At 35.2% G+C, this 21170-nt stretch overlaps 1 protein-coding gene across 1 annotated transcript in view; it reads right to left on the reverse strand.

Annotated features, from left to right (window-relative positions):
- The window catches only part of LOC148955435 (isobutyryl-CoA dehydrogenase, mitochondrial-like), a 56407-nt gene continuing 35237 nt past the window's right edge, over nucleotides 1-21170 (reverse strand). Inside the window, exons 6-8 of the mRNA XM_089102238.1 lie at nucleotides 20306-20403; nucleotides 17848-18000; nucleotides 1-215 (exon numbers count right to left, since the gene is read on the reverse strand). Of these exons, the coding sequence (XP_088958364.1) occupies nucleotides 60-215; nucleotides 17848-18000; nucleotides 20306-20403 (407 nt within the window). The 3' untranslated portion in view covers nucleotides 1-59. The remainder of the gene's footprint in view (nucleotides 216-17847; nucleotides 18001-20305; nucleotides 20404-21170) is intronic.

Genomic DNA, 21170 nt, shown 5'->3' on the forward strand with positions numbered 1-21170 from the left:
TATATAACACTTTCTTTGTTCTTCCTCTAAAATATCACAATAACTAAAACAAATAACAATTAAATTTTTAACACATCTCTGGAGATAATAAGTTGCATAACTTCGTTAGTTCCTTCTAATATTTGGTGGACACGAATGTCTCTTAAATACTGTTGAACAGCATAATCTTTCAGATATCCATAACCTCCATGCATCTGCAATGCCTTGTTGACAATCTAAAAAGGGTAATAACAAAAAATTAAAAAGGGTAACTATCATAATAACAACAAATACTTATACTTCAATGGAAACTTAGCGTTTCCATCTCGTACAACGTCGATGATTCTTGACACCTGAATTAATCATTCTGAACCTTTTATAGCTAGCTCCTCCAAAAACATTACTAATAAGTTTACAATCTATGATAAAACTGTCGTTTTAAGCACAAGACTTGCCCATATCCCTCTGAATATGTCCTCTTCACCTACTTTTCCAGGATCCAGGCAGATCGGCAAGACAAATCTTTCAAGGCATGTATTCAGGTGGTTTTTGAAGGATAAGATCTGGTCATTTTAGATCTCGTAACATTATTATGTTTAATTATTTTAAGGTGTAATTTGAGGAATTCTAGTTTTACTGAAACCATATAGCGTCCATAAATAAAATCACAGCCTACGGCATTTAATTAGTATGAACCAAAGTAAGAGTAAATTTTAAGGGAAAAATAAAGAGACATCAGACATAACAAAGTAGAAACATCTATTGGAATGACATCAGGCATGAGTCGGTATGATTAATGGTATACAGAAAAAAATTACCAGGAAACTGAAAGTTCAAGTCGTGATGACCCTTGTACCTTTTTTTGTGTTAAAAGCAATTTGAATAGACATTCAATTCACAAAAGTTACATGGATACCATGCATTTTGCAATAGATTCCTTTCTAAAACAAGCCTAACTAGCGCTGATAACGATCAAAGTAAAAAAAAAGAAGAAAAAAAAAAAAAAAAAAAAAAAAAAAAAAGGGGCAACTATTATGTAGTGATTTGGCAGTTGCCAAACCATGTCTTAAAGAGTTTTGCGTTGACTAAAATATAACCACAGAACTTCACAATGAAATTTAAAACTGTTAACCTAACCTTGAGTTTCTATTTATAAATATTTAATTTTATTAAGTAGCATCCAAAATAAAATTAGAGGATCTTTTTTTCACTTTCATCAATGCCAGGGTTACAGCAATAGCTCATAAAAAAAATCCCTGATATTTTCATATTTCCCTTATTTTTTCTAACATGATTTTCAGGCGCTTCTTAATTTATTTTTTTGTTTCTTTCTACAGTCAGTCACAAGCTAATTCACATAAGACAATTCAAATGGAACTGAAACCCTCAGCTGTGATAAAAGACAGTACTTCGTCCTATTCTCTTCTGTTAATGGTAAGAAGCATTCCTATACTAATGTCAGCAATCAATTTTTAAATAGAGATTTGTACAGCTCTGAGAAGATTTTAATATTCTAAACAGTAAACACAACACCATTTCCTCAGAGACGAGGTAAAAAGTCAGTAAAACTGCATAGAGGACACATACAAAAACTAACCAATATATATGAAAGACAATAAGAACAAAGAAAAATATTTTCATGTTCATTTGTGTCTTCCTAGACTGTGGATGAATTTTTCCACTTTTAAAGATTTCAAGGCCTTCAGCAACAGCTATCTTTCTGCTGTGGGATGTCAAAATTAGAAAATGCGATGGACACATAATCCTATCGTCAAAGGATTTTAAGAAGTTGTTGAGTATACTTTTCCGAAGGTTTTAGGTTTAAAATCCCCCCCCCCTCCTCAAGGTATCCTTAATACTTTTCGCACAAACTGAAATTAGAGACTCCTCAACACAAATAATTGACAGTCCCTTCCGGTCAACTTACTCACATTTTCCAGATATTTAATTAACGGGTTAGTTAATTATGGATTCAGGCATCTAACACACTTCTAAAATTTTTAAATCCATTAAATTATTTATTAAATTTTATTTTATTACTTTTATTAAATTTAGTAACAACCTAATACTTTTCCAATTATTATTATTATTCATTTATTGCCCGTCAAAAAAAGGTACAAAAGACACAGTAGACGGAGTAATCACTAAAGAAAACAAAAAGAAAAAAAAAGAAGAAAAAGAAGGACGCAAATACACATTGAAAATTCAAATACATGACAAAAAAAACTTTTCATTACATTAATACGAACAATGATGCTAACAAAAGGATGATAAAAGTTTCTTTTAAAACGGGAGAGAGATTTGTTAATACATGCATTATATTCATACAAAAAAAAACAATTGTGAACAAACTGGTGACCCAGGATGATTAAACATACTTTGAAAATACGACACAGGTTTATTCATGCTACAACTAGGGTCAGATATCTTTTACCATTGGATAATTTTATGGTTTTTTGTCCAAGTGGAAAAATGTAGAAGATATTTAATAAATGTGATGAAGATTGATTGTAGCTACTTTTTATCTGTAACTGTAAAAAATTTCCAGAAAGGAGCAATGTAAAGCAGATGTGGAAGGACTGTGGCGTTGTAAATGGATGCTGGAGTGTAACGGTTGAAACGTAGTTTGATTTTTACGATTCCAGCGTAAGAAATGCTAATTTTACGCTCAACGTGAGAAATCAGCAAACGACGTGTGTGGCCTATAGATGTGCCAATTGGAAGGCCCAGGTATGTAATATGGTCTGAGGGTTTAACAAGAGAACCATCCATATTTATAAGAGGATTAGAGGGATTTTGCCAATTGAAAAGGATTACTTCGGATTTCTCAGGATTAAAAGACAGACCGATTTTTGAATATTCATCCTTGAGGATTTTGAAATTCTGCTTAATGCGCTGGATCGTACGGCTGAGATTCAGGATGTCATCAGCATAACAAATAAGAGACATATCGATTCTCCCAAGAATGCATGAAGGAAGACACTTTGCCTGAGCTTCCAGGACAGTATTATTGAACAGGGTTGGGGAAGTGATAGCTCCCTGTCTAGTCCCTTTCTTAACGAGGATGGGGTACTGAGGATTCACAAGCACATTCGAGGGATCCGAAGAGTTTGGCCTCACATGAGAATTAATGCAATTATATAGGGATTGATGAAGAGCCGACTGCAGGGGAAAACGGGATGGGAGTTTTAAACGCACTCTTAGATTCCTATATAAATTCCTGAGAACACGGACAACTGATGGGTTTACGCCTCGCCTTACGGTATGAAGAAGCATGGACGAATGAATTAAGGAATGGAACGCACGTTTAATGTCATGTCCGGCGAGGATCATACTTTCTCTCGAAGATTCAGCGTCGGCGAGGGCAGTAAAAAGTGCTGTAAGAACATGAGAATAGCCAAGATTAGCCTGAAAACCGAACTGATATGGGGGAACGTAACATTTCTGTCTTAACTCATCAAGAAAAAGAAGCTCGAAAAGTTTGCATATCGCAGTAGAGACGGTAATGGACGGAAAGAGGAGCATTACAGCTCAGATTTCCCTTTTTTTGGGAATCGGAGTCAGATCACGAATGCAGAACAAGGATGGAGCAATACCCGTAACAAATATCATTTGCATGAGAAGGCTGAGGTGACGCACCAATAGAAAACTTCCATTAATGATGTGTAGAGTGCTCACCTTATCTATCCCACAAGACGCTTTCTTTTTAAGTTGGGAAATGGCTTTTATAACAGCGTCACAAGTAACAACAAAATCAAGGTCAGGAGATTCATCAATGAAGTGGCAGAGCTCTTCACAAAATTGTGACTCTAAAACAGGATCAGGCTCAGAAAATTCATTTGGAAAATGGGATATCCACTCTGACAAAGGAATGTCATTCGGGTCTGGCAAATTGGAGGAGATAGTACGAGGTAATAGCTTCCACAGAAGATCAGGTGAATTCCTGACTTTCTCGGAATAAAGTGTCTGCATCTTAGATCGATGAAGGGCAAGTTCCTTAGCAAAACATTTTTTTTTTTCTCAGTTCATTGACTATTCCTTGACGTTGGATATATATAGGCAATCTCTCCATAATTTGTACCAAAATTTAGCACGGTCACAAGCTTCAGACAGCACTAGATTTCCTGACCACCCGGGAACTTGGGTACCAACACGTATTTTTTTTAAGAGGAACTGCCCTTTTTTCAGCACACAAAAGTGCATTGCAGATTTCTGTGGAATATATATCAAGAGTTAATCTAACCTCATTAATTTCTTTATTAGAAGACTTTTGCAGAAGATGAAATGGAACCCGGATCTTGTTTAGGATATTATCTGAACATTCGATGAACTGAGATGTGTCAATTTTATTCCAATCGCGAGAAGTATACCACTTGTACCGGTGAACAGTATAAGCCTGTAACACTGGAATCTGAGAAGCTTCTCGTTTAAAACTAGAAGCAATAGGAAGATGGTCTGAAACTTGAAATTTGGAAACTACCTCAACACAAGGTATATCAAGGTTATATGACACAACATGGTCGAGGTTAGATGTGCAAGAGGAAGAGTGAATGTAAGTAAACTGAGCAGATTTCTGTTGAACTTTAAAATCATCACCAAATATTCCTAATAGTAAAGAAGCTCGGATAGAAGTTGAAGACAACCTGCAATTTAAATTACAATTAAAATCACCTACAATCATACTCCGGATTTTCCGTTTAAGGACATCATGAAGACAAGAGATAAGTCTACTAATTGATAATGTGCAATATCATTCCAAATCTTTATCTTTGTGATCTGTGATTATAATAAAATTTATATTTACAAATTCACCAACTTGAATAACTTAAAAAGATTTCATTGGGAAAGAAGACGCTATAATTAGTATTCGATAATACAGAACTAGAAATACCACTGGAAGCTCAGCCTTTAGAAGCACTACATTTAGCTGGAACCAAAAAAGTTTTGAAAGTGGCACTAATGTCAAGTAAACTAAGGCTGTGGTTGGTCAGGAAATGTTCCTGCAAACACAGAATATCATGATTATGAAGTATATTTTTAAGAATAGGTCTTTTTTTATATAAGACCACCATTAATGTTCCAAGAGAGAAAACGAATATCCATTTATCTACTTAGCTGCCCGTTTACCGGTTTGAGCATTGCCAGGGCATTGATACTGTAACAGGTGTGATTAGACTCTTTACATGTAATGCAAAACATGTTCCGAACACATGGATTATCCCTGGTGGAAGAGTGCTCCGTGGAACCACAGCGAGAGCACAGTTCTGCGTCCTTACAATCAGCAGTAAAATGTCCTTGTTGATGGTATCTGAAACACCGTCTAGGTATGAATATGAAATTCTGGACAGTTAACTTTTCATAACCCACCTTCAGAGAATTTTTCAGAAAAGAATCGAGATCACTCCGTTGTTCAAAATAAGTCTTGTAGACACGTGACTTGCCACACTGCAAAGCTTTGACACACTTTGGAATAATTTTCTCTAGATCTCTTTCATTCATTTCTGTCGGTAAGCCTTTTGAAGAAGGCGGGCCGATGAAGGCGGGAGATTTAACAGAGGCTAAAAGGCCAGGTTGGAACTTTTTCATCTGGTCAGCAATTGAGGAGGCAGCGGGTTTACTTTTTACGACAATTTTCCATTCTGATGAAGAACGTTTCACCTCTGAAATATCATTTGTAGCTTCAGGACATATTTTATCAATAAAATCTTTCCTTAACAGTGGAGATGAAAGATTGGAGGGGCAATTTTTTAACACAGCAGCATAGGTAGGAGGATTGGTCCTTGGTGCAAGACGACTGAGCGGAAGAGGGCCAGGGAGAAGTTGCCTGTACAGCCAGATGTTGCATATTTAGCTCACACAAACTATCAATTTTACGGGAAAGTTCTTTCATGCGACAGGTTAACGTTGCAACGATCGCATCACCAATTGTTGGAATTTCACACCGTGAGTATATTACGAATTTTGGGATCTTACATTTTTCTTTCAATGCCTTAGATAACCACTTACAAATGTCAAGGATATTTTTATCGTCTTTTCAGAATCTAATTAAACGTGTTCCGATCTCTACGACCTGATGTAAAACCTCCTTGGCCTTTAGAACGGTTTCATGACTGAAAATGCTTGCTGACTTAGCAATTATTGTCTCTACTTTAATACCATCGATCATGAATCGAGAAATAAAATTTAATATTGGATTTAAAATAATATTCGAGTCGTCCATTATTTCATAATTGCACTTGCGGTAATAATATTCAATATATAAAAATCTACTCCAAATCAATACCAAAAACCGTCGCCAGTATAAACTCAATCCAATCAAGCAAGCAGTGACGTTACAGTGGAGTTATAGCAATGTAGTCCCAGAAATTGTTTTCAAGGTCACAGAATTAATGAGATTTCAAAATCTAAAAAGGTAATCTCACACTGAATCTAGGTCAGGAATTACAATCACTTACATTCCCTACGAAATATACTTGGGTTGCGCAATAAATAATCCTTTTTGTCATTTCAAATATAATCCGATTACGAATGCTATTTATTTGGTTAGCACTGCCGTTGTTTCACAAGCGGGAAACAATTTCCAAGAAGAAGGGGGGGGGGGAGGGTTTATAGGAACGGAATTTTGAGCGGGGGAAATATCGAAGTGGAGGTGGGGGGTTGGGGTCCGTATTAAAATGAATTTAATTTGCATATCTTTTTCCAACTCTGTCCTTATACAATAAAAACAAATTGATTAGGTAATTTATATAAACGACGGGAAAATGACCGCTTTATTCAGTCTGGGATTAACTCTATTGTGAAAAAGCACGACGTTCGAAAAAAAAAAAAAATCAATGTTCGTGTTAACTAATTCAGTGCATTATCGTACTTTTCGACTTATGGACTCGACTCTCCAATAAAGGGCAATTGCAGGGGAAGCTCCGTGGGTGGGGGAATTTTCCGGAGGGCGGAAGGATTTTTCTCGTTTGAGGAGTTATACCCAGGTGAAGAGGAATTTTTAGCAGGGGGAGCGGAAATTAAAGCAGGGGGAGGAGGCATTTTCCCCAGGGGAGGAGGAATTTTCCACGGAAAGGTTTTCCCCCGGAGAATTTTCTAGGGAGAGAATTGTCCAAGGGTGAATTTTCTGGGAGGATTTTCGCGTGGGTGGGGGGATTTTCCGCGGGGGCTGGGGGATTTTACAGGGAGGAATAGTTTTCCCCCGAGGATTTTCAAAGTTCGACAAATAAGCTAGTATATATCTTATCTTTTTAAACGAGCAAGTGTGGATGTAAAAGTAGTAATCGGATTAACGACGCTTCTTGACTGATAAGGTCCATGCGTCAGCCCTGCAGTGTGTTGCTATAGTAAGGTTCCACCTATTAAAGAGCGAGCCACAGCACATAGTGAACACAAGTTGAAAAACACGTTTTCAAAAAAAAAATGCCAGATGAAAAAAATTGTCATCTGACACTGATTCAGGAATGGTAACTATTATTTCGGTTAATTTTAAAAGTAAAAGTTTATTGCGAAATGAAATTTATGGTGATATAAACAAAAGTCTGAAACGAGTGAAACCCCTCGAAAATGACGTCAGAGCGAAATGAAAATTGCACCATAGGAATAAGCACTGTCGAAAACCTAGTATAGGAGAATTACAGTCCTCCATCTTGAATAATAAGGAAAATCACTTTTTTCCATGGGTAGCACTGATGTGTCTCTATTTTTTCTTTTTCAACCACAGATAGCGGGTTACCAGAATATCACATAAAGATGTTTAACGGCTTATTTAAAAGCTACTGCTCATATCTATGTGCTTTTTGCAAATTCAGCCATTTTTAGTGCCACATGGCACTAAAAATGGTAGTTTGTATGCCATTTCTCCAGTGGAAAAGCTGAGGCATAAAAAAATTCAGATGGGACTAGGTCTAGGCCATAAGGTGGATGTGGCATTAATTCGCACCAAAATTTTCTCAAACCTTCTTTTTTAGCGTTTGAAGATTGTACACTTACACTTTTTAGATAATCCTGCTCACAATTTCCTCAAAACTTTTACATTATATACTCCTGTGATACTCCGTCAACCGTATAACAAGTCCACAAATACAACCCCTTCACAGTCGTAGTAAACGGTACCCATTACCTTATTGCCAGAAATTCCATGTATTTTTGGAATACCGATCGCATTATCGCATTTAGTGGTACCAGGACGATAATAAGGACCCATGAGTCAGAATTAAATTACTTGGACGATGAATAAGCAAAGTTGTGTTGGTATCAAGTGACCCATTAATAACAGTCAAAATTTTTATGTTTGAAAATCAGGTTATTTAACGGTATAATCTAACGAAAATTTATGAGGGATGAAGAAATCTTGTTAGGTTCTGAGACTTCGTTTTAAAAACAGTTACTTCCAGGACGCCAAGGGAAAAAGCGCGTGTGCAGTTCATCTTTACACAGAAGAGTGCATGTTTTCTTGTTTACTTCATATGGCATTAAACATCAAAAATACATTAAAACGTTTATCCCACAATTTATGAAAAATCAAAATTTCCGTTTATCAAAATAAGGATTTATGGTATAATTTCACTTAAACTTATGAGAGATACGGAAATTTTGCTTAGGTTTGGAACAGAAATTATTCTATGTCTATGAGGGGGACTGTCCTCTCCCCCAAGAAAAAGATCATGGCAGTGTTGCTTTCATATTAAATTTAAATTAAAAACGATCGTAGATTAATCTAAAAAATGACGTTTTTCTGAGGGAAGTAAATAGCTAAGTTGAAACTTAAAACGAACAAAATTATTTCTTCACAGTCTTTACAACAGTTCGTGGTAACGAAATGTAAGTAAGGAGTGATGCCGCTCAACAGTAACCGAAACTGTAAGAAACAGAGTCTTGATAATAATAGATACGTCAAAAGAATCAAATTTTGATGCTTATTCAACATATGTAAAATTCATGAGGTTTAATGTTGTCCATCAAAAGTTACGAGCCAGTGAAAATTTACCTAATTTTTAAAAACGGGGGGAAATACTCCTAAGAAATCAAGTGATGTTAATGAAAATCCCACCATGAGATTCAGAATATCAGAGAACCCGACTGTGGAGGTTTCAAGCCCCTATATACAAAAATGTAGAACTTTGAATTTTTTGCCAGAAACAAGATCACGGATGATCAAGATCACGTGTTTATTTTTATTTTTTATTATTTTTTGTTTCTCAGGCGATGATCGTACTGAACCAGAGATCCAAGAAGATCAGGAGAGGGTTCATTTGATCGAAAATCAAAAGTTCTAGTGCACTTTTTAAGTGACCAAAAAATTGGAGGGTAGCTAGCCCCCCACACCCCATTTTTTTACCCAAAATTGTCCGATCAAAATTTTGCGATTTTCGTCAGCATGGTCGAAAGATCTAATAATTATGTCTTTGAAGATGACTTGAACCCCTTATCTCCCCAATCTCAGGGGGAAGAGCTACAAAAGCCCATTGCTTACATATAGTATTGGCTATTGGGAAGTATAAAGAAATTTTCGGAGCGGGGATTTTCTGGTGGGGGTGCTTGCGTGGAAGGATCTTTCCATGGTGGAGTTTCCGTGGAGGAAGGGAATTTTCCATGGGAGGGGGGCTCGATTTCCTAGCATTAATTAAAAAACTATTAGAAATATAAAAAAATCAACTAAAAAGTACGGGGCAACATTAAAGCTTAAAACGAACATAAATTGTTACGTATATGAGGGGGGTTGTCCCCTACTCAGTACCTCGCTCTTTACGCTAAAGTGTTTTGAATTTGTAAAAATCTTATTATTCTAATTAAACAGTCCTTGTGTATCAGGAAACATTCTTAAACAATTGGAACTTATTAGCGTAAAGAGGAGGAGGGGGAAACTCCCTATTATACGTAATAATTTCTGTTCGTTTTAAGTTTTAATGTTGCTCCTTACTTTCAGTTGAAAAAAAATTTTTGTTGTTTTTTTATTCCATCAATATATCGATAAGACTAGTGCAAATAAGCCAACTGATGCTATTTCTCAATGTCTGTATGATTATAGAAAACTAGTGCTTTACTTAAAATACGAAAGCAAAGAATAAAAACAAAAATACTGAATTAGGAGTCAAAAGTGAGTGCGTTGCGTAGCCTTATAACAACCAACTAATCTATAACGCTTTTATAGTCTTACACTAGCTGTGACATCAATAACTTTCAGTATACAATTGAAATTATCTTAAAACATAAGCACAAAAATAAAAATTACTTTGATAACCGCGAATTTATTGAACATTCTACAGAAATAATGGATTGATTTATCAGTTAATATTTGGTTTCACCAGCTATAATGCCAATAGTGAGTAATGCATAATTTTAAATTGTAAGAGATACGCTTTGGTATTACACGAAATTAAGATTAAACAACACATAATAGGAACTCTGGAAATCCGGTTATTTCTCTCTATACAAAGAATAATTTTAAGTTATGATACAAATTCTAAAGCTAGTCTGTAGTCCTAATACTATCAGTCATTTTCAGTCATGATTCATTGCTCAACCGGTTAAGACCGTATTGCTTGCTATCGCCCACTCTATGAATCACGTAATGAAATGAATGACGATGGTTAATTGCTAAATTATCTACATGCTGTGATATAATGAAAACTTTGTACAATCTGAAAATACAAGCCTTTCCCTAAATAAAACTCAACAACTGAAATCATTAGCTATTACTCCTCCAAAGTAATTTAAGGCTCAAATTATTCGTGATATGAGATTAAAGGAATAGTACAGTGGGGAAAAAGGACTGATTTAGGACTGGTGGCTTCTTCTTTTGCCAGTAAGACAATTTTAGCTATTACTAAGTTACGATGGGCAAGAAAAAAAATAAAAGGAGTCGTCCAGATAATGATTCTAGCGAGGATATTGCCACAAGTACCCCAAATACGTCAGGAAATCCAGATATTCGGAAGCCAGTGACAACTCAGGTTTCGTTAATGACCCTATCAGAGGAATTTGCGAAGATGATGGCCATTATGCGTGAAACTCATAGCTCAGTCCAGTCAATTGAACAGCGACTCATTGTAGTAGAAAATAGAATAAAAGCAATTGAATCAAAGCAAATAATCTTAAGATCAGAATTCTCGGGGATTAAGTCTTTTATAGATGCTGCATAAAATGGCATTTATTTGCTGAAAAATGATAATAATAATCTGCAGTCAGAAGTTAAATATTTTAAAGAAAATACCCTAAGTATGTCTGATAGGCTTATGGCTGCAGAATATCAGCCTAACGAAAACAATGTGGTTGTATGGAATGCAGTCTGTGAGGATGAAGATCAAGCCAAACATATGTTTACCGAGATATGTACGGATGGACTAAATTTACCAGTGATACCCCATTTTTCAGTTGTTGCAATAAAAAGGATAAGAAATATTTTAAGGTTAATGTAAAAAACCGTGGAAACAAGATTGAAATCCTTAAAAATGGGAAGAAGCTTAAAGGAAGAAATATAGCAAACCAGGGAAACATTTATGTGAGTGATGATGCCCCATTTTCTGTGAGAGAGGCAAGAAAAAAACTATATGAAAAAAATTGTGTCTTAAAACGATGGGTATCATTTCATGGGTATCCAACACAGTTCCACCATATCTTCAGTTGGAACGTCCGGGTGGTACGAAAGTGAAGTTTACGTGTGATGAATGGATTGAGGAACTAGCACATAAACCTCCTCCCTCCACAGCTTCCAGAGGTGCTAAAAAATGTGTGTTTTATTGAATGTATTTAGTTAACTTGTTGATTAATTATCTTTTTTTTTCGCTGTTTAATCAAATAGATATGGAAAAGTTGATAGGGATGAAATTGAAATATTTGGGTTAATGATAATTTTTATTTTTGAGTAAATAATTTAAAATGTTTATTAATGTGAAATTATTTTGAGTGGGTGGTAGTGGGCTGATGTCTTTTTTTGAATGGTTTTGCCTTGTGCCATTAATCTTGCAATAATGTGCTTTTTTAAATTGTATGTCCGCTTTGCCGGAATATATTTTGTTATTTTTTTTTTTGTATTTATCTAGGTCTAGATATATGTTTAGTAGATAATGATTTTTTTTCGCTACCGCCACCCTCTACCGTCACATACATTAACTTTTATTGATGATGGTTAGAGATATCGTTTTTCCTCCTGGGAACAGCAATGTCCTGAAACTTGAAAGTCGAAGGGTTGATTTTTCCAGCCAGTTTAATGAAAGGATAAATAGAAATTTAGATATTAATGCCACTGAGATTTTCACAAATGAACCATCAAGGTATATTTTTAAAGAGGGGGCACTACCCTTGTATTGTGATAGGGACCATTTTGGCCTTAGAATTTTTCATTTCAATTGTCAGAGATTGAATTATGAGCATAATTTTTTATCGGAATTAATAAATGCTAATTAATGTCTTTCAGGTGATCGCTTTAACTGAAACGTGGTTAAAAGATAATAACTCGCTATTACTACATATCCCTGGTTATAATTTATATGTAAGGACTTGCGAGTATTACCAACATGGAGGCCTAGCAGCTTACATTCATGCTGATTATAAGGTTTCAATAAGAGAAAATCTTACAATATATAGAGAGAAAGTTTGCGAGTGTTTTGTTTTACATATCACTAGAGAGAATTTGAACTTTTTATTGTTGTAGTATATAGACCTCCGCAGAGCCTGCTCCAAGACTTTATGGACCTATTTGAAGAACAATTAATGAAACTTCCTATTAACTCTATGCCATGTTATATTATGGGGGACTTTAATATCGACCTTGTAGATCAGTCATCTGCTAGCACTGAATTTATTAATAGAAGTCTATCTAATGGGTTTCATCCTTGTATAAACATCCCAAAAAGAATTACGGGAACGTCAGCTGAGCTTCTGGATAGCATCCTTTCTAATGTACCCTTGAGTCTTCCCGGGGTCCTTATCAACGATGTATCTGACCACTTTGGTGTTTCAGCTAGCTTTAAAACTGTAACGAAGGTGGTTAATGGCAAAAAATCAACGATTCCAGTGATCAGTAAAAGTGCGATGGTAAAACTTAAAAATGATATAGAAAAGGTGGATTGGTACGATGTTCTAGGCGATGTTCAGGACGCTAATTCAAAGTTTGTTTTATTTTATGAAAAGTTGCAGAGATTGATGAGTCAAGTGGTCATATTGAAACCGTTTAATAGAAAGCACTCAAGTAAAAAACCTTGGATTAGTCCTGTGATTTTGAAGCAAAAAAATGTAAGAGATAAATTGTTTAGAGCTCAAATAATTAACCCGACACAAGAAAATAAGCAATTATATAAAATTTATCGAAATAGGTTGAATACAATTTTAAGAAATGAAAAAAAGAAATATTTTGAGAAAAAGTTTAAGGAGGTCGAAGGATGCCCTAAGAAAACCTGGGGACTAATAAAAGAAGTGATTGGAATAAAATTAAATAGTGTACCTGATGAATTAGTTAGCGTAATGGGAAAGACTTTGAATTCTGAAAAGGACATATACAATGAATTTCAGAGTTATTTTTCGAATATTGGTCTGAATTTCGCTATGTCAGTTGTACCTGATAGTGGTGATCCAACATTCGAGTCCTTACTGAGGGACCCCATTGATGTGCCTCTTCACCTTTGACTTCTAACAGTTGATGAAATTAAAAAAATTATTTATGAGTTTCGTAGTAACTCATCTGGTAGCGACCATACTATTCTAAAAACTTCTAAATGTATTTTTCCTGTTATAGCTGAAGTTTTATGTGGGTTAATTAATGAGTGTTTTCGTCAAGGAAAATTACCAGACTGTTTTAAAGTTGCCCATATAACCCCAATTCATAAGGGTGGTATTCAAAATGACCCAGGAAACTATAGACTGATATCTGTTTTACCCATCATTTTCCGTGTTTTAGAGAAGTGTTTTAGTATTAGAATGATGAATTTTTTGGAGGATCATAAGTTACTGGTAGAGACACAATTTGGGTTCCGTAGAAAAAGGACAACGGAACAGGTGATGATTTATTTGAAAACTATTATTAATGAGGCATTAGATAAAGGTTTCAAAATAGGTGCTATATTTTTAGGTCTGATGAAAGCTTTTGACACTGTGGATCATGAACTTCTACTTAAGAAGTGTGAGGTGTATGGTTTGAGGGGTAAATCATTAAATTTTTAAAGAAGTTTTTTAAGTAATCGTTATCAGTATGTCCAACTAAATGATTCTTCTTCCGAAAAAAAACGTATTGAAATAGGTGTTCCGCAAGGATCAGTTCTCGGTCCTATATTATTCCTGATATTTATTAATGATTTACCAAATTGTCTAAATAACTTTTGCTATAGAATAAATGAACTAACCGTAAACCCGACTAATGAAACAGTTTTACTTTTTGCTGATGACACAACAGCCATTAGCACAGCTAAGACAGCGGAGCTGCTGCCGATTTCCATGAAGGAATCAGTTAATAGAATTACAGCATGGCTGAGGGTAAATAAATTAAGGATTAATATGGTTAAGTCTAACTTGATTATTTTCTCGCGATCATCAAACTTTTACCCATAGATCAAGGAATTAGATATGCCCAATGGCGTTACAAAACGGACTGCGTCTTTTAAATACCTTGGGATTGTAATAGATGAAACTCTATCTTTTAAGGAACAAAAAATCTCGGCAAGAAATCTCGGTATAATGAAGAAACTCCAACATTGTTTTCCCAAGTCTGTACTTCGCCATATTTATTTTTCTTTAATACAGCCGTATATACTTTATTGTTCAAGTATTTGGCTCTCTACTTTGTCTTCTATCCTAAAACCAATAAGAGTTATACAAAATCATGCAGTAAGAATTTTAGCCGGTATATCTCCACGTATGTCTATTCGAGAAATTTACCCAACTTAAAAAATTTTTCCGACTGAAGGCCTTCGTGAATTCTATGTATTGTGGTTTATTTTTGGACTGAAGCAGGATGTTCAGCCTCGTTGTTTTGGTGATCTATTGTCCATTAGGTCTACTGTTCATTCTCATGATACAAGGGGTAGCGCTGACTTCTGTGTACCTAGAGGTATATCTTCCCGTTCATGTTTTTCTGTTCTTTATAGAGGTATGCGGAAATGGAATAGCTTGAATAGTGATATTAACACTATTGGTGACCCCAATATTTGTAGAAAAATCATTAAGGAACTGCTTTTTGCTGAATATGAGTTTTGACTGATTAATTGATTTATTTATTGTGGGGGTTTTGTTGATATGATATTCCCAGAGGATGTATAATATATGATATTATTTTGTATTTATTGTTTAATGTGATGGTATTAGTGGTGTCAGTGGCCAAGTGTTCTTTGTTTTAAGGATTTTGTTTTCTCTACCTCCCCCACGGACAAGCTTTGCTTTTTAGGGGAGGCAGCAATAATTTTTTGTTGATATGTTTTTTTTTTCAATAAATCCTTCTTCTTCTTCTTATCAAGATGGCTTTATTTCGGACTTGTCTACAAACTAATCAGGAAATGTCCTTTCCAGAGCAAAGAGATCCAATCATTAGACTGAGCTCATTGAGCGGAGTGATACTCAATTAAACGGAAAAAAAAACAATAATCCTAGAATGGTTCATTTTTATAGTGCAAAAAGTTTCCTTAATCGGCATAATTTTACTGTGCCAAAACTTTTATATTGTTTTGTGTTTTCAGTAAAGTGCTAGTTTTCTATAATCATACAGACGTTTCAGTTGCTGGGCGTTTCTACAGGGACAAGTAGCGAGCTTATCCTCCAGCCTTGCTGCAGCAGGAATCGAGCCGTGATCCCGTATTGCCAAGCAGAGCAATGGAGTGAAGGAACGTGTTAATATAGCGTGTGTGAGTCTATAATTGATAAACAGGAAGGAGGAATTAAAATTTAGTACATATGACGCATGCAAAATGAAACGAACAGGAACATTCCTATTGCTCGTTTATATAAAGCAATTAAAGCAAAAATCTGGGAAATAAGTTTTTTTTTGTATTTATGACGTCATGCGACGTTACACATTTTGACTGAATCTGAGCAGCTAAAGTAAGAGGCATGGAAAAAAGTCAGAGGTGATAATGTAGGAAAATGAAGCGCAAACAAAATCTGCGGCTGGAAGACATGTGAAAGGTAAACTGTCCAATTAGTCTTCAAACAGCCACTGGCGCTGAGCGGGGTTGTTTATTGGGTCTTATTGGGCGATCTGAGTCAGTTGTAGATTTTCCATTGGGGTGTATTAATCGTTTGTGAATCATTGTTAGTGTATTTTTTAGTGTTAACGATAATTAGTGTTTTTATTATGTAAATTTCTTTTTCCATACTCCTCTAAGTGCATTTTTGTATGTATAGAGGGTTCAAATAAATTATTATTATTATTGTTATTATTAGAGTGAAAAATGCAATGCAGAAGCTTGTAACTTATTATGGGTACTGGGGTTTAACCTCAGAGAATTATTTTTGGCGTAGAGCCAGCTTAAGTAACGGCTAAGGGATTAAATAAAATAAAAGAGAAAACCCCCCATAAACTATGAGATAAGCTAGAGATTTCTGAACATAAAGAAAGACAATAACATGAATGAATAGTGAATGGATAGACAGCAAAAGTGGTACTGGAATTCAGTGCCCACAGATGATGTCATGCATGAAACAAATTCAAGAGAAAAAAAACATAAAAAGCAACAGAATGCATCAAAAAAATTTAACTGTAGTTATGATGACCAAAAACATAATTAAAACTACCACAAATATTCATTTACACGTTAACCGGAATCAACTTTGAAAGATGAAACTAATTTCCGCTTTGAGTAAAGTTGGAATTAAAATCGGGCCGCACTTTTACGCCAATAACCGCTGCATGCCTAGGGTTTGTTAAAACCCACGAGCGTCCACACGAGCCAATAAATTTCAAAAGATAAGCTTTACATAAAAAATAAACCGTATTAAATCAAGAGAGAATAGATGGCATAACAATATCCTTGCATGCACACCACATATGTGACAATTTCGGAAAAATGTAGTTTAGGGATTCTAGAATGTCAGCTTTTCAAGTTTGGTCAAATGATACAATTCAGGTGATTTAAAAGAGTCACTTGTGTTGTGATCTACGTTATTTATGTGTTTTTTATTTACTAACTTTTCTAAGTGTTAACAAGAGGGTATTTTTACGAATCACAAAAAGTTACTTTTCTCGACGTTCGCAGACAAATTCTGTAACTTTTCTATGCACTACATACATTTATGAGCAATATATTATTACTGAAATTAGATTCTTGTTTCTCCTGAAAAGTTGAGGTTTTTTCTTGGAAGAAGATGTCCTCGGGAGGAGAAAGATAAATATTTAGGGTCTTTTCTGCGCAAAAATTTAAAATTCACAAAGAACAGCTAGTATCAATTTCTTTATCGCTTCTACTTTTAACTGTTCTTCGTTGACAACGTTCTTCGGCTCCAGAGAAATATTTCTATGTCACCACTATGAGCCACTGACAAAGAGTGCGCGCGGTTTTTCAAAAAGACGTACATGTTGTTTTGCGGTAAGAATGGACGTGTATTATTCAAAGACCTTATACTACTAGACATCGACAGGAGCTATATTAAGCGACCCCCGTCCGTCTTTTGTGCATAGACAACAAGCCCAACACCATCTGTTATAAACTTAAGTAATATGCAAGAGAAACCCTACTTTTACACCCGGAATGCTGATTTTCAGCTATTTTCTGATACATCCTTTAGGATTTTTGGATCCCTAAAGGGTTGTACTTATCGTCTACACAGAATCTAACTTATCTTAGCTTTACGACCTAATTGGACCAATAACTGAGGTCTAGTAAAAATAGGCTCTTAGTGTATAACTCTATGATTGAAGTGCAACATTTAAATAGACCTGATATTTACCTCAAAACATTTTTCAGTAGCGCTGAATTTCGCCATTGAACATAAAGTAACAAGATCTGGATGATTTGTATCCAACGCTTGGGCTGCATTTCTGATTAAAAGTCTTGAAGCTACGAGATCAGTTGCCATTCTTGCAAGCTCGAACTGGTTGTGCTGAAAAAAAAGTTGAGAAAACGTAAACCATATATTTGCTTCTCCTAGACCCTTTACACTGCTTCTCCTGTAATACAACACATTTATCTAATCAAGATAACTCTGCTTGAACCTCTAGAAAAAAGAAAGGTTGAGTTGTTCCAACTCTTTTACAAAAAGAAACAGTGAGATTTTCAACACTGGTGTCAAAATACCAACCTTTTTTTTCTTTTCTTTTTTTCAATGAGGTTCTAAACTAGTTTAATATTGACTAAAGTTACAAAGCTCTTCCCCGTTCAACATTAAAGTTGGGGTTGTAAAAAGGATTGGGCTTTTTATTACAGACTGATTAAATAAAGAGAAGAAATGGAAATATCTTAAGAGCGGTATGCATCAGTTCTGTTATAAGACTAATCGTGTTCTTTATAAAATGTAGACTCAAGTTTTTTCAACATTAAAGAAAGCAAAATGTTCTGAAATCTTGCGAAAGGAACTGCTTTGCATAGCTTTGAAATGGAACTACTTCGTAATGGGTGCCTGTAATTTTTTGTTTGGAGGAAACTTCCTGCACATTTTTGGGAGGAATAGGGTAATTTATAACGCTGTAGGAGAGGGGGAAGGGTATTGTGTCATGAGAGACAAGGAGTCACCATCAATGATTTCATAAACACTTTTAAAATAATTCTTCATTGTCCTAGTTCTGCGACTTTCGAAGAGATGAGTTATCAGTGAATATGGCTATACTAACACGCAAAATGGATGTTTAAAAAAGGTCTTACGAGGTGTGCAAAAGCAGCTTGATGACTATTTTGAGTTCCAAGCAAACTGGCAGTATCAATAAGCTATAAACAAACCACAAAAACATGAAATCACTGGTAATCAGAGATAATAAACTGAATAGCATGTACTGTTTTAAGCTCGTTCCGAAGAGTGTGGCCTACTTATTATAAATTGCACCTACTATTTGGCCTGTTCTGCATAAATTCGAATTTAAGCGTGAACATGGGCCATTCAACAGTACACCATGACCGTAAACAGAACGTCTTGGGCCTTCTATACAGGCCAAAATCATTTCACTTAAAAGCATAAGCCAAACTGAATTGAACATACCGAGATAATTCAAAGCTGACGCATACATAGGACTTTATCTTTTTTAATCCCTCCTTCCTCCCCACTTCCTCTCCTCTCATTAATACCAATATCTTTAAAATACAAAACTTTTAAGTTTATTTCTACATCACCTACACTTAAAATTAATACCTTTTCGAAAATCCTATAGTTTGAGCAGTATTAAATAAACAGAAATAATCATAGTGTATTCAACAACCAATTAAAATTTTCAAAAAAAAAGTTGAGCCATTTTTTTCAGGTTATTCTTCCGTCATAGGGTACCCCTTCCAAGGTGAAACTAAAATTAAATTTACAGAATTACTTTTCAATAACTTCAATCCTTCTGTTTGCCATAAAATTCCCTTCCTCCCAAAAATACTCTCAAATATCCTATATTACCAAACATCCCAAATGAAAAACCTCGTCTTTACATCCCTTTACACAAAAAAAACTGAACAATTAAACAAGGCTTTTCAATTACAGTTTTAGGCATTTAATTCAATTATTTTCACACAACTCTGTCTAACTGCTCAAATTTTGTTTTATAGTAATTGTGTTTTATTTCTTTTTCAGTTATTTTCTTTTTGGTTTCTCATTAATTATTTATCTTTACCTGACTGACAACTCTATCCTCACTCGTACACACATTAATTCTGACCTATCTTTATAGACTAGGACTTTGTTCGGGGCAGAGCCATTCAAAGGGTGGGGACCGGGGCAAGCCACCCTGGACACCATGGCTGGGGGTGGGGGGGGGGGGGTTGAGGTTACCAAGGCTGGGGGGTTACCCCCTTTGATCAAGTTTTTCTCTTTGATTCGGGATTTTTGCAGTGTGGTAAAATAAAACACAAGAAACCAACACATAAAAAAAGGAAAATTATAAGAGAAATATGGGAGTGTATGGGAACAACAAAACACTATAAACTACCATACCCTATGATTCATAATTTTTCAAGCTATGAACTATACACGTAAATTTGTCATATTACTATAGAAAAACTTCCTATTCGCTAAATGGAAAAATTTCCGATTCTGGGTTTGTATAGTGAAATTTGAAATTTATTTCAAATTTCACTATACAAGCCCAGAATCGGAAATTTGGCTTTTTTTTTTTTTTTTTTTTTTTTTTTTTTTTTTGCTCGACGAATCTATATAAATGCCGAAAATGGGTAACATGTGTACTTTAACCTTAAGACGGCTGAGTTGGAAGTTTTACCTGAAAACTGGACAGAGGCTTTCCAAATTGTTTTCTTACTTTCAAGTAGTCGACTGCCAAATCTAAAGAAGCCTGTGCGGCACCTAGAGAGCAAGAAGCTACAAAAAAAAAACGAAATTAATATTCAATCGCTTATTTTTTTACTTCACGTCCATGATTAACACAAAAACTTAAGTGATTACCAAAACTGCGACTCATTCTCTTGAAAGAAATCCCTGTCTACCTCAAAAATGTATTTATTTTCCTCAGCTTCCACGTCCCTATTCAGAAACAAAATGTCCATAAACCCCATTTTACAGTTCCATGAGATAGGTATACAGCATACAACCCTGTCTTTCAGCCATACAACCCTGAATTTGACTTAAAGATGGTTATAAGATGGCTTTAGGTACAGTATGAAATCGAAAAGGTATATAACAAAAAAATACCACTTGATCTTGATTCAAGAATGACAACGCCATCTTGGTTTGTACTCCACAAAATCTCAGAAGCAGTTCTAAAGATAGAAATTTAAGCTATGGCAGGCACTGTTTTTCTAAGACAGAATATATTGGGTCCAATAAAATTTCATATTGGGTCCACTAAAATCTCATCCCAACATCATATAAAAACAAGCCTTTCGCCAATACTTATTTAGGAAATCAGCAAGCAAACCATGCCGGAGGGAGAGTTTTTAAGAGTAGTGCAGACGGAGGGTCCCTTTCAGACTAGGTAAATGTCAAATAATATTCCGTCCTAGCAGCAGTGCCACAAATTCCAAATAAAGATTTTGAATGGTGTTAATGGAGAGTGAATGGCCCACCATCTGACGAGTATTTAAGCAGTCACTTACAGTAAATGACACTGATCACAAGGACTCACAAAA

The sequence above is a fragment of the Artemia sp. Qi Xiang Cuo genome, chromosome 2 (genome assembly GCF_049724085.1).
Source record: "Artemia sp. Qi Xiang Cuo chromosome 2, ASM4972408v1, whole genome shotgun sequence".
Classification (NCBI taxonomy): domain Eukaryota; kingdom Metazoa; phylum Arthropoda; class Branchiopoda; order Anostraca; family Artemiidae; genus Artemia; species Artemia sp. Qi Xiang Cuo.